Source organism: Brachyhypopomus gauderio, chromosome 10 (assembly GCF_052324685.1).
Source record: "Brachyhypopomus gauderio isolate BG-103 chromosome 10, BGAUD_0.2, whole genome shotgun sequence".
Taxonomy (NCBI): Eukaryota; Metazoa; Chordata; class Actinopteri; order Gymnotiformes; family Hypopomidae; genus Brachyhypopomus; species Brachyhypopomus gauderio.
In genome coordinates, this window is record NC_135220.1 from 22,694,160 (window position 1) to 22,708,255 (window position 14,096).

The 14,096-nt window shown below is 45.7% G+C and overlaps 1 protein-coding gene across 24 annotated transcripts in view; it reads right to left on the reverse strand.

The window, feature by feature from the left end:
- The window catches only part of dlg2 (discs, large homolog 2 (Drosophila)), a 219,595-nt gene that overhangs the window by 118,561 nt on the left and 86,938 nt on the right, over positions 1 to 14,096 (reverse strand). For 20 of the 24 annotated variants that reach the window (XR_013133791.1, XM_077020527.1, XM_077020523.1 and 17 more), the window contains 3 exons: positions 13,509 to 13,598; positions 8,575 to 8,736; positions 4,920 to 4,979 (listed from right to left, as the gene is read on the reverse strand). Coding sequence is in view for 23 of the 24 variants with exons in the window: in XM_077020527.1 (XP_076876642.1) it covers positions 4,920 to 4,979; positions 8,575 to 8,736; positions 13,509 to 13,598 (312 nt within the window). In the remaining variant the exon portion in view is untranslated. The remainder of the gene's footprint in view (positions 1 to 4,919; positions 4,980 to 8,574; positions 8,737 to 13,508; positions 13,599 to 14,096) is intronic. The other 4 variants (XM_077020528.1, XM_077020525.1, XM_077020520.1 and 1 more) reach the window with 1 other exon arrangement.

Genomic DNA, 14,096 nt, shown 5'->3' on the forward strand with positions numbered 1-14,096 from the left:
GTAAAATTTCACCAGATGTGAGGACAGGAGTGACAGGTCAGAAATGGTCTCCTCATCTTACTTGGAAGTGTGTGCAAACAGAAACAGGGTCCTCACCTCTCCAAGCCAAGATCAAAACCTCTGCTCGGAAGGACGAGTTTGATGTTTCTCTGCTAGCCTGACAGACACGGGAGCCACATCCACCATTGCTATGGTAACAGGCGCTGATCTGTGAAAGGAGCCCTTTCACATGTTTGCCCCGCCGTTCTCTGAGCCGGAGCACGACGGAGCTGGAGCACGTTCCTCCCAGTCACGCTGCTGCTGACGAAAACGGACACACTGGGACTGCCATGGAGATCAAGAGCAGATGACACACCCCTGACACAGCTGTATGTGGAGCCAGCATGGCAGGAAAGAAGTCTGGAAAAGCCCCATGACCCCTCCTCCCCCTCCCAATAAAACACAACCACGCCCCTCCCCATGAACCCCACCCACCCTCTCTACAACCACTCCCCCTTCCCATCAACCAAAACCACCCTCCCCATAGGTGTGTATGAGTGTTGAGTGTGTGTGTGAGTGTTGAGAGTGTGTGTATGAGTGCTGAGAGTGTGTGTATAGCAGGAGGAGACTTTCTTTACAACACGTCTAAAGATAATGGAGACGACGTTCATAAACATGCAAAAAAACACATGTTTACACAGCACACAAGTAAAATGTGAGCAGCCACCTCAAGTCTTAGAAGCGCTGGTTTGTGTTATTGTTCCTTGTACATGTGTTTTTATGAAGGACACTATTAAATAGGCAGGTAAGAGACCTTTGCCATTTTAAAACAGAATGTGAAATACATGTATGTGAAATCTATTGACTGTGGAGGATGCTAATGGCAGACCCAGACGCTTTGTGGTTTTGATGAACCCACGTGGCTTTCATACGCTTCTCACAATCAATAACGCATGCTGTACAGAGTCTCCTCATAACCGTATATATCTGTCCTACTGTATTATTCCATAGGCCTTGCTCTCTTTAACGTGAAGTGCGCCAGGTACCATCTCTCATACACGCGTGCAGTGTCAGTGTACAGTGTTAGTGTACGTGTGCTCAGAGTTCATGCTCAGGGACTCCTGAAGCTCCTGAGTGTCTTAAAGGATAATGAGCAGAAAGCTGCAGGGTCACCCAGCCCGGGACACAGGGGCACATTGTCTCAAATATGAAGAGCAGAAAACAATTAGCATGCTAATGTGCCTAATTGATATTGCTCAAATAATGCCAAAAATAACTGTCTGCTCCAGCTAGATAAATCTCCTCCAGTCACCATTGATAATGAGGCATCATCTCTGCAAAACAAGACACCAATTTACAGTGTGTAAACACACACACAAACGCGTGCACTCACACACACACGCACACACACACACACACTGTAAATTGTATATATAACTCCACAGTTCTATTCAGGTCATTACTAACCATACTATTTCTGTAGATGTCACTGATTCTGTATGTAACATTATTATAAATAATCCTCGCTGTAACATCCTAACGTATCTGCTTGTTCCTGCCCAACAGAAATTATAATCCCAGTTTGTTTCTGGATGACATTTTTCAACCTATTGTTCCATCCTTCCCTTTATGCTGTATGTTAAAGACTCTTCACACTTTCTACACTTTCTTGAACACCTGAAACGCTACAGGCCAACTCCTTGATTTTTTCAATGGACATTAACATTCTGTACACAGTCATCACCAATTAAGATGCTTTGAGAGCTTTAAAACATTTTCTTTGATACAAGATCCAAGAGGAACCCTCCTACAGATATTCTCTTCAGACTGGCTGAATTTGTGTTAAACCTGAACTGCTTCACCTTTGACTCCAAGTACTAATCTCAAAGGAGTCGGTATGGATGGAGATACGTTGATGACGTTTTTGGTATTGCTACATGCACATTAGAAGAGCTCCAACTGTTCATGTCTTCATTCTTCACCAGCTCTGGAATATACATGGAACACAGCACATCCAGGCATGAGGAGAACCTCCAAACCCTACAGTTCTTCCCATTCCAAGGCCTGGAAAAACTCCATTTCTCACTCATAACTACTCGGACGTAAGCACGTTTATAGTGATAATGAAGACTTCCTCCAGAAAAGTATCGGAAACCATGAACATTTTCAAGACTGTGGTTTCCCTAAGTCATAGATGCTGCTTTTGCTCGTATTTTACCTCTTCAGAGTGTGGATGCACTGACCTATAAACAATCTGCTATCAAGACGGCAAGAATTATTTTGGTGCTGACTTATCATGCCACAAATAAAACAGTGGCAAATATTATACTGAAACACATCAGGATCCTACAACCGATCTAGACGTGCTACATCTAAATGTATTAACACAACCACTAAAATAACTAGCACAAAAGGATGAATTATTATTCATCCTCATTCACCACAACAGGAGTTGTCTATTGCATTACTTGCTTACTTAAGAAACCAAGAGAAGACTTGTTGATCAGTTTAACACCTTCAGACCATCAGGATTAAGAATATATCATTTCCAGTTTTAATGCTAATTAACATTAAATGAAAGACATATCTGTTTGCATAGTCAGTTGTTGCTATGGCAGCATTGGAATTAGGAAGTTAGGAGCCCCAAGGAATTAATGTGATGATTTAACATTTTCATATATAAATTGGTTCCTCCTCCTATTAATTCATAAGCACTTTGATTGCACAGCTGATGAAGGACCTCTGTCTGAAACATCCTGTTTCTCTGGAAAACTTTTAATATATAGCTCTCTACATAAAAAGAGAGGAAAAGAGAGAGAGAGAGAGAGAGAGAGAGAGAGAGAGAGAGAGAGAGAAGGAGAGTGTTATTGAAAACTAGTGAAGTACACAAAGTTTCCCTGTTTTCCAGAGAAACAGAACATTTCAGACAGAGGTCCTTCAGCTCTGCAAGCAAATGCTTCAGGGAATTTACACACACACACACACACACACACACACACACACACACATTATATATATATATATATATATATATATATCACACACATTATATATATATATATATATATATATATATATATATATATATATATATATATATATATATATATATATATATATATATGGGAAAAGCATGAAAAAAACCATTAAAAGGCAGAGTATATAATTAAACAAATCATTCAGAGATCAACGTAATGCTCATTTTCATTACTGATAAGCCAGCACACCATTAATCTCTCCTTTCATTAATCTCTCCTTTCATTAATCTCTCCCTTCAATGAGGTCTCCCCCTCCCACCCCACCCCAACACGCTGCTCTCTGCTGAGGCCGGTAGTTGGATTTCTAATTTGACCCACTTCTCATCTCCCAGACAATCAGTGCATTGCCGGATCCACACTGTGTTCTCATTATTGTACTAGGGTGCAGAGATAAGTGCCTTCACCATTAACCCTGTCCCCAACGCTATCATCAAACACACACACCCACGTCCAACACTATCTGCCTACGGACGCACAAGAACATAAGCCAGGGGCCCTCTGACTGCTACGCCTGCTAAAGACCCTTCCTCTCCACGGGGGGAGTGTAACACACAGGGCCCAAGATGCAGTGGTAGTGCAGGCAGAGGACACTCAGTGTAGGGACCCAGGTGTAGGAACCCATGCAGTACAACCCCCCCCCCCCCCCCCCCCCCCCCAGGGAAAGGAGACAGAACACTAGCACCTAACTTTTCTCTCTCTCATCGCCTGACCCTCTCTCTCATCCTTTTCTCTCACTCTAGCTCCCTCTCTCTCATCCCTTTCTCCCATTTTCTCTTTGTCGTGGTGAGTCACGAGGAGGTGCCAAGGCTAGTAATTACAGGCAGAAGAAGTCGATAGAGATTTAATGAAGGAGCCGGGTGAGGTGCATGAGAATGAGCAGCTGATTGGCCCACTGTGTCTGCAGCGCACAAGGACACTTACAGCACGGCTCTTCCATCCGCTCGCTCGCCTGGAATTGGCTGGCTGCCCACAGGGTTGACGTTAATGAAAGTTCACACCCAGCCAGTGGAGGAGAGGTATCAAACACTGATGAATATCAAATACCCATTAAACACCGCTCCCTGCCAATGAGCTTAACACAAACAGAAGCTCCGTCTGTCTGAAACACAACCAGCCAATACAACTAGCCAACATGCTGCGTCTCGTACAACAGTGTTTCTCAAGCCAGCAGACGGTCCACATTTACACTCGAGGCCACCTCCCACGGCACCTGGAGCAGGAACGCTGTGCTCCTAAAACACTGCTTCAGGAGTGATCACACACTTGGTGGCATGAATGTGGAGCGTCTGGTGGGTCCCGAGAGCTGGAAAAACTGATATGGAAGACAGGATTATCACACAAGACCTCATATTACATCTGCTCAGAATACACTGCTGCTCTCTCTAGACTTTACATTCTGCAAAACATGTCTCTGGGACAGCGAACATTTTAAATGACTTTCGTTCTGTTTAACCAGAGCACAAACAATGGAAGCAAAACCACAGGAAGACAGTGAGGGAGAGGGTGGTAAATATTCCACACAGACTGTGCATGTAGCCAGATATATGAGCAACATCCCAAACACTGGTGAGACCCAAAAGAAGATGGAACAGTAAGATAACCATTCGAGAGTTATCAGCGGAGCGACTGTGTATCTCACGTAGTTTGAGGTCTTTCAACCACAGTAAAATTTCTTTAAAGAGTTTCTTTAAAGAGACAGAGTGGGTCTCCAAAGGGTCCTTATAACTGCTGTCAGAGACCCTCCGAAGAGTACCCATGCAACAAATTGGAGTGCGACACCAAAGCACAGACATGAACACACTATGGGGCGTTCCTCTGGAGACACACACACATGACAGAAACCAACAGGAGGAAAAACACAAAACAAACACGAAAAACATTCGGAATTAACCGTGAACTTGCCAGGTAGTTTGCGGCGGTCACCCCCGGGTATGTAAGATCAAACCGGGTAACCAGAGCAGGCTGCAGGTGAAGAAATAAAAACAGAGCAGAAAACAAATGCACGGTCACTGGAGAGTAGAGCTGGCTAAGAAAGATCAGAACAGGAGATGGGGGTTAGAACACATGGACACTCCATCAGCCTCCATCAGCCTCCATCAGGTGGGAGACAGGGATGAGAAAAGAGGTCCACTCCATGAGACATAGACAGAGAGGGAGGATGGAGGAGATGAGTGAGTAAGTCAGCACAGCTGAGCAAAAGAAATACTACATCTCCTGAACTGAGCCACAAACACCACTGGAGACCATGACGACACATACACACATCACCTGGACTGAGCTACTAGTGGACTAGTGGTACTGAAGGCCGTGATGATGCTGCATAAAGCTGTCACAGGGTGGCCTGTGCAGAGTGGATAATGGCTCTCTGTTAGCTCTGTTAGTTCAGTTCTGCTAGTTCTGTTAGCTCTGCTCTGTTAGTTCTGCTCTGTTAGTTCTGCTCTGTTAGTTCTGCTCTGTTAGCTCTGCTCCGTTAGCTCTGCTCTGTTAGTTCTGTTAGCTCTGCTCTGTTAGTTCTGCTCTGTTAGTTCTGCTCTGTTAGCTCTGCTCTGTTAGTTCTGCTCTGTTAGTTCTGCTCTGTTAGCTCTGCTCCGTTAGCTCTGCTCTGTTAGTTCTGTTAGCTCTGCTCTGTTAGCTCTGCTCTGTTAGCTCTGTTGTGTTAGCTCTGCTAGCTCTGTTCCGTTAGCTCTGTTCCGTTAGCTCTGCTCCGTTAGCTCTGCTAGCTTTGCTAGCTCTGATAGCTCTGCTCTCTTAGCTCTGACAGCTCTGCTCTATTATGTTGCCAAAATGTTGTAAATAAACAGAACATATTCGGCAAATACAATACAACTTATATACTATCATAGTAATATCACACTAACTTGTCACATATACACAGTGTTGCGAATAATGCCGTTAAAAATTACGGCGTTAGGTAACGGTGTCATTTTGTCAGTAACGGAATAATATAATTAATTACTTTTCTTGTTGTTACAACGCCGTTGACGTTACTGGTCATTAAAAGCGGTGCGTTACTATATATCGATATACTAATGCGAGCGGACCGCTGCCCAGGCTAGTGAGGAGTAACAGATCCTGATAGGTCAGTTCTCCGTGTAACACCTGTTTAACTTAACAAGTCAGTAAGCGATTGGCTAAGGCAGCATGATGATAGCCAATCAGAGCCAGTGTTTTTACATGCGTGCCGAAGCACGCGAGTGATACGACACAAACAAAGAAGAGGCCGGAAGGGTGTCAGGTGCAAGCCGAAGAAAATTTTGCATTTTCAAGGCAATATAAACATTATTTAAGAAAATACTTGAAGTTCCTGAATGTCTACCAGACTGGGTATTTGATTTATTTAATTAAGAATATAGGTTTAATTGTTAAGTTTACTTCTGTTGTGAACAAACCAGTTGTCTCAGGTTGAGAGAATTTAATTTAATTTCATAGATGTAAATGCACTTTATATAGTGTAACTGTTTACTTTTGCTTTTTTTTTTACAAAGATTTGGGAATTTAAAGGATTTTATCCTGCACTGGTCTGTGGATGTGCAATAAATATCAAAAGTTAAACACCTTTCTCATCTACTTATTTCAACTGACTGTGAAAACTGCTTAAAAAAACGTAATTAATTGGCATATAACCTTTTTTTAACTGTAACGCAAATAGTTACTTTCCCTGGTAACGAGTTACTTTTATTATAGAGTAATTCAGTTACTAACTCAGTTACTTTTTTGAACAAGTAGTGAGTAACTATAACTAATTACTTTTTTAAAGTAACGTTCCCAACACTGCATATACATACTGCCCTTGTACAAACACATGGCTCCTGAACAGTAGGTGGTGCTGTTGGTACACGAAAGTGGATCGCTACTGATAATGAGCAGCCAACAGGTGAGTCTAGGTTTCTATATATTTCTATATTAAATTACCTATAATTTAACTTTATCTGTGACTCCTGGTTCATTCCTGTTTCCCCTCACAAATAATGTACCATTACCATGGCCCATCGGCGCAGATGGAAATTCTGAAGTGAGGGGGACCAAGCTGTACAATATATACGTTTATGCTTGTAGATGCTAGATTTCGGATGGGGTCAATATAAATCTGGAGGGGACATGTCCCCCCCGTCCACAGTGCCATCTGCGCCCCTGTCATGGCCTAAAGTTAACTGTAGCAAGCGGCATCTACTGTTCAGGAGTGATGTGTTCGTACGATGGCAGTGTGTATTTGGGAGAAAATCTCTACAGAAGGCTTCTGCAAAAAGTGTGCCAAAAGTCACTTGATCTACACACAACATGTTGGGCAACATGTATGTATTTGCGAATCATATCATGGGAATATTTTTGTAAAACATATTTTTGTAGATTTGTTTGTTAAGTGTTTGAAAGTAACATGAATTTACAACAATCGCATTTTGTATTTATAAGTCATGGTTTAATTTGTACAGCATGTTGTGTTTGTTTTATATATAAAAATAGTATAATAGTATAATAATAATAAAAATAATAGTATATTTTACAGAGTATGTCCTGTTTATTTAGAACATTTTGGCAACAAAATAGCTCCATAATGCTAGCTTCACACTCATCTGCAGCGGTTTGGTGGATGGAGTATAATCAGAGAGGGTTTAAGTCTCTTAGACACTGCAGAGTTCAGAAAAAAATACTGCACGTTATTTGAATAACGATATAATCAGCAAAATGGCCTTATACCACCATGTATTGTAAATCCTGAATCAATGTGGTTTTTCCTTTCTGAGCCAGTTACAATTACATTTCATTTTGGCAGGAAAAATAGATTCAACATGATATCTATGAGGCTAATGACATACAAAGTTCAAGCCTGCTTAGCGTAAATCTCAGAATTTATAGCCACAAGCTACACTCAGTCCAGTGGCCTGATCAAGTGCTGTGTTGCCATCTAGTGTTGGCCATCTACATTGCAACAAGATACTATCAGACGTAGTCATTCAGCCATTTACCATTCAAATTGTTTGCATATAGCCCCACATAGCTGCCTAAGTCTAAAAAAAAAGAATAAATAAAACCTCCAGGGCCCTCAGACATGCTGGGAAGGATGTCACCACAGAAGGTACCCTGCGGAGTGCAGGTGCCATCTGTAGTAGCAGCTGCTGTACTGGGGAGGAAGGGGTGGGGCATGGCACTCCCCGACAGGGAGGCACGCCACAGGGCTGACAGCTCATCTGTTCACCTGCTGAGTGGACAGAGGTGGAGACACACCCTGCTCCTTTATACAGCTGTGGGTGGAGGTGCAGCGTCGTGGCTGGCGGTGTGGTAGTTCACCCTGGAGTTTGACCTCTCCAGTAGCCGCTCCAGCGGGCGGAGGTGACTAGACTAACAGATGTGGCACTAAGGTCGGAGCCTTGTTCACTAACACCTGGGTCTGTGTAGGATGAGGGATGGCTGAGAGAATGAATGACTGAGAGAGGGTTTGTGGCAGAAGCAAACGGTAGGTCAGAGAGAAACAGAGAGAGAGGGAGACACACACCGACAGACAGAGAGTCAGTCCATGGCAGTGGGCTCTCAGGGTGTGGTGGGTGGTGAAGTCACCGACCTTCAGTGGTGAGATGTGAGAATGAGAGACGTATCCGTGCACATTCTCGATCTCCGACAGATTCTTCTCGGACACGTGCACCAGCTCGGGCGACCGCACCTCGTTGGTGAGCCGTGGGAAGTTGTGCTCCGGTGGCAAAGACTCGTCATCCTGGTAGTGGTACTGTGGCGAGGAGGAAGAGGAGGAGGAGGGATGATGGGAGGAAGAGGAGCAAAACATGAATGGAGCAGAATACAGTTGAGAGGCCATGTTTGTCTAGCAGCTGTGTGTGTGCGATGAATGCAGCTGTGTGTGTGTAATGTGTGCAGCCGTGTGTGTGATGTGTGCAGCTGTTTGTGTGTGATGTGTGCAGCTGTGTGTGTGATGTGTGCAGCTGTGTGTGTGTAATGTGTGCAGATGTGTGTGTGATGTGTGCAGCTGTGTGTGTGTGATGAATGCAGCTGTGTGTGTGTCATGTGTGCAGCTGTGTGTGTAATGTGTGCAGCTGTGTGTATGATGTGTGCAGCTGTGTGTGTGTAATGTGTGCAGATGTGTGTGATGTGTGCGTGTGTGTGTGTGATGTGTGCATCTGTGTGTGTGATGAATGCAGCTGTTTGTGTGTGATGTGTGCAGCTGTTTGTGTGTGATGAATGCAGCTGTGTGTGTGATGTGTGCAGCTGTGTGTGTGATGAATGCAGCTGTGTGTGTGATGTGTACAGCTGTATTTGCCGCTGTGTGTGTGTGTGATGTGTGCAGCCGTGTGTGTGATGTGTGCAGCTGTTTGTGTGTGATGTGTGCAGCTGTGTGTGTGATGTGTGCAGCTGTGTGTGTGTAATGTGTGCAGATGTGTGTGTGATGTGTGCAGCTGTGTGTGTGTGATGAATGCAGCTGTATTTGCCGCTGTGAGTGTGTGTGATGTGTGCAGCCGTGTGTGTGATGTGTGCAGCTGTTTGTGTGTGATGTGTGCAGTTGTGTGTGTGATGTGTGCAGCTGTGTGTGTGTAATGTGTGCAGATGTGTGTGTGATGTGTGCAGCTGTGTGTGTGTGATGAATGCAGCTGTGAGTGTGATGTGTGCAGCTGTGTGTGTGTAATGTGTGCAGCTGTGTGTGTGATGTGTGCAGCTGTGTGTGTGTAATGTGTGCAGATGTGTGTGATGTGTGTGTGTGTGTGTTTGATGTGTGCATCTGTGTGTGTGATGAATGCAGCTGTTTGTGTGTGATGTGTGCAGCTGTTTGTGTGTGATGAATGCAGCTGTGTGTGTGATGTGTGCAGCTGTGTGTGTGATGAATGCAGCTGTGTGTGTGATGTGTACAGCTGTATTTGCTGCTGTGTGTGTGTGTGATGTGTGCTGTGTGTGTGATGAATGCAGCTGTGTGTGTGATGAATGCAGCTGTGTGTGTGATGTGTGCAGCTGTGTGTGTGATGAATGCAGCTGTGTGTGTGATGTGTACAGCTGTATTTGCCGCTGTGTGTGTGTGTAATGTGTGCAGCTGTGTGTGTGATGTGTGCAGCTGTGTGTGTGTAATGTGTGCAGATGTGTGTGATGTGTGTGTGTGTTTGATGTGTGCATCTGTGTGTGTGATGAATGCAGCTGTTTGTGTGTGATGTGTGCAGCTGTTTGTGTGTGATGAATGCAGCTGTGTGTGTGATATGTGCAGCTGTGTGTGTGATGAATGCAGCTGTGTGTGTGATGTGTACAGCTGTATTTGCCGCTGTGTGTGTGTGTGATGTGTGCAGCTGTGTGTGTGATGAATGCAGCTGTGTGTGTGATGAATGCAGCTGTGTGTGTGATGTGTGCAGCTGTGTGTGTGATGTGTGCAGCTGTGTGTGTGATGAATGCAGCTGTGTGTGTGATGTGTACAGCTGTATTTGCCGCTGTGTGTGTGTGATGTGTGCAGCCGTGTGTGTGATGTGTGCAGCTGTTTGTGTGTGATGTGTGCAGCTGTGTGTGTGATGTGTGCAGCTGTGTGTGTGATGTGTGCAGCTGTGTGTGTGTAATGTGTGCAGATGTGTGTGTGATGTGTGCAGCTGTGTGTGTGTGATGAATGCAGCTGTATTTGCCGCTGTGAGTGTGTGTGATGTGTGCAGCTGTTTGTGTGTGATGAATGCAGCTGTGTGTGTGATGTGTGCAGCTGTGTGTGTGATGAATGCAGCTGTGTGTGTGATGTGTACAGCTGTATTTGCTGCTGTGTGTGTGTGTGATGTGTGCAGCTGTGTGTGTGATGAATGCAGCTGTGTGTGTGATGAATGCAGCTGTGTGTGTGATGTGTGCAGCTGTGTGTGTGATGAATGCAGCTGTGTGTGTGATGTGTACAGCTGTATTTGCCGCTGTGTGTGTGTGTAATGTGTGCAGCTGTGTGTGTGATGTGTGCAGCTGTGTGTGTGTAATGTGTGCAGATGTGTGTGATGTGTGTGTGTGTGTGTGTTTGATGTGTGCATCTGTGTGTGTGATGAATGCAGCTGTTTGTGTGTGATGTGTGCAGCTGTTTGTGTGTGATGAATGCAGCTGTGTGTGTGATATGTGCAGCTGTGTGTGTGATGAATGCAGCTGTGTGTGTGATGTGTACAGCTGTATTTGCCGCTGTGTGTGTGTGTGATGAATGCAGCTGTGTGTGTGATGAATGCAGCTGTGTGTGTGATGTGTGCAGCTGTGTGTGTGATGTGTGCAGCTGTGTGTGTGATGAATGCAGCTGTGTGTGTGATGTGTACAGCTGTATTCGCCGCTGTGTGTGTGTGAGAGATGTGTGCAGCTGCGTGTGTGATGAATGCAGCTGTGTGTGTGATGTGTACAGCTGTATTTGCCGCTGTGTGTGTGTGATGTGTGCAGCCGTGTGTGTGATGTGTGCAGCTGTTTGTGTGTGATGTGTGCAGCTGTGTGTGTGATGTGTGCAGCTGTGTGTGTGTAATGTGTGCAGATGTGTGTGTGATGTGTGCAGCTGTGTGTGTGTGATGAATGCAGCTGTATTTGCCGCTGTGAGTGTGTGTGATGTGTGCAGCCGTGTGTGTGATGTGTGCAGCTGTTTGTGTGTGATGTGTGCAGTTGTGTGTGTGATGTGTGCAGCTGTGTGTGTGTAATGTGTGCAGATGTGTGTGTGTGATGTGTGCAGCTGTGTGTGTGTGATGAATGCAGCTGTGTGTGTGATGTGTGCAGCTGTGTGTGTGTAATGTGTGCAGCTGTTTGTGTGATGTGTGCAGCTGTGTGTGTGTAATGTGTGCAGATGTGTGTGATGTGTGTGATGTGTGTGTGTGTGTGTGTTTGATGTGTGCATCTGTGTGTGTGATGAATGCAGCTGTTTGTGTGTGATGTGTGCAGCTGTTTGTGTGTGATGAATGCAGCTGTGTGTGTGACGTGTGCAGCTGTGTGTGTGATGAATGCAGCTGTGTGTGTGATGTGTACAGCTGTATTTGCCGCTGTGTGTGTGTGTGTGATGTGTGCAGCTGTGTGTGTGATGAATGCAGCTGTGTGTGTGATGAATGCAGCTGTGTGTGTGATTTGTGCAGCTGTGTGTGTGATGAATGCAGCTGTGTGTGTGATGTGTACAGCTGTATTTGCTGCTGTGTGTGTGTGTGATGTGTGCAGCTGTGTGTGTGATGAATGCAGCTGTGTGTGTGATGTGTACAGCTGTATTTGCCGCTGTGTGTGTGTGATGTGTGCAGCTGTGTGTGTGATGAATGCAGCTGTGTGTGTGATGAATGCAGCTGTGTGTGTGATGTGTGCAGCTGTGTGTGTGATGAATGCAGCTGTGTGTGTGATGTGTACAGCTGTATTTGCCGCTGTGTGTGTGTGTGTGATGTGTGCAGCTGTGTGTGTGATGTGTACAGCTGTATTTGCCGCTGTGTGTGTGTGTGATGTGTGCAGCTGTGTGTGTGATGAATGCAGCTGTGTGTGTGATGTGTACAGCTGTATTTGCCGCTGTGTGTGTGTGATGTGTGCAGCTGTGTGTGTGATGAATGCAGCTGTGTGTGTGATGTGTACAGCTGTATTTGCCGCTGTGTGTGTGTGTGATGTGTGCAGCTGTGTGTGTGATGTGTACAGCTGTATTTGCCGCTGTGTGTGTGTGTGATGTGTGCAGCTGTGTGTGTGATTAATGCAGCTGTGTGTGTGATGAATGCAGCTGTGTGTGTGATGTGTACAGCTGTATTTGCCGCTGTGTGTGTGTGTGATGTGTGCATCTGTGTGTGTTATGAATGCAGCTGTGTGTGTGTAATGTGTGCAGATGTGTGTGCAGCTGTGCATGTGTGATGTGTGCAGCCGTGTGTGTGATGTGTGCAGCTGTGTGTGTGATGTGTGCAGATGTGTGTGTGGTGTGTGCAACTGTGTGTGTGTAATGTGTGCAGCTGTGTGTGTGATGAGTGCAGCTGTGTATGTAATGTGTGCAGCTGTGTGTGTGATGTGTGGAGCTGTATTTGCCGCTGTGTGTGTGTGATGTGTGCAGCCGTGTGTGTGATGTGTGCAGCTGTGTGTGTATGATGTGTGCAGCTATGTATGTAATGTGTGCAGATGTGTGTGTGGTGTGTGCAGCCGTGTGTGCAGCTGTGTGTGTGGTGTTTGCAGCTGTGCGCATTTGGGCCTGCAAAGCTGAGCGCATACGGGCCTGCGTATGCGTGACAGAACCTCTGCCCTCCTGTCATGCCTTCAGAATAATCAATAAGACATGAGAGTGAATGACAGCAAGCAGCAGGTGAGGGAGGAGCCAGGCAAGGCAATGACATCATGTGGCACTGGGCCCCTCCCACACTTCCACTTACTCCTCCCCCTAGGGAGGAATCTGTAAGCATGGTCAGGCATGTGTGACACACCTGTGTGGGAGGTTAAGAGGGACTGGCACTTCCATCCACGCTCAGGTAATGCAAGACAACCAAGAGATAAAGAATGCAGCATGGGTGTGGTGGGTGTAGCAAAGCAGATGGGTGAACAGACAGAGTGTTGGGGAGCAGGGCCTCTCTGTCTTACCCAGGGCGAGCTCATCAGGGCGGGGTTCGGGTTCATACAGGCCGGAGAATGGGTCTGGGGTTGGGGGCCCTGAACCGCCGGCGGCCTGTTCTGTAACACACACAAACAGTGTGACCATGAATGGCTGATCACAGTCAATCATAAATTACACAAACCAAAGACCAAAGACGTGCACTTAAATTTAGGTTTGCTCGGCCAAACCATCAGGTCCCAGATGAACCTATTTTATGTTACCGACCCATTCCAGGAACAGTAATGAGCAGGAATAAAGGCATCCGTGCAGCCTTCAACCCACTGCCCGGCGCCATTATACTGTATGGATAAGAAGACTGGGTGTCATTATACTGTATGGATAACAGGCCAGCACCAAAAGGCAGGATGTAGAGTAATTACGGGTGGAGGAGTCTCCAGGGTTTTGTAAGAGGCAGACTGTGTAGATGGGCCTCCCTTAGTTAAAGGGTCTACTGTACTGCTGGTCTGATTAGCACGTCTTCGTTGACTTAAGTATGCCTCTCCACCCTGTCTCCACCTCTCCACCCTGTCACGAGTACATGCTCACAGGTACGTGGTCACAGTGATGTAGTCACA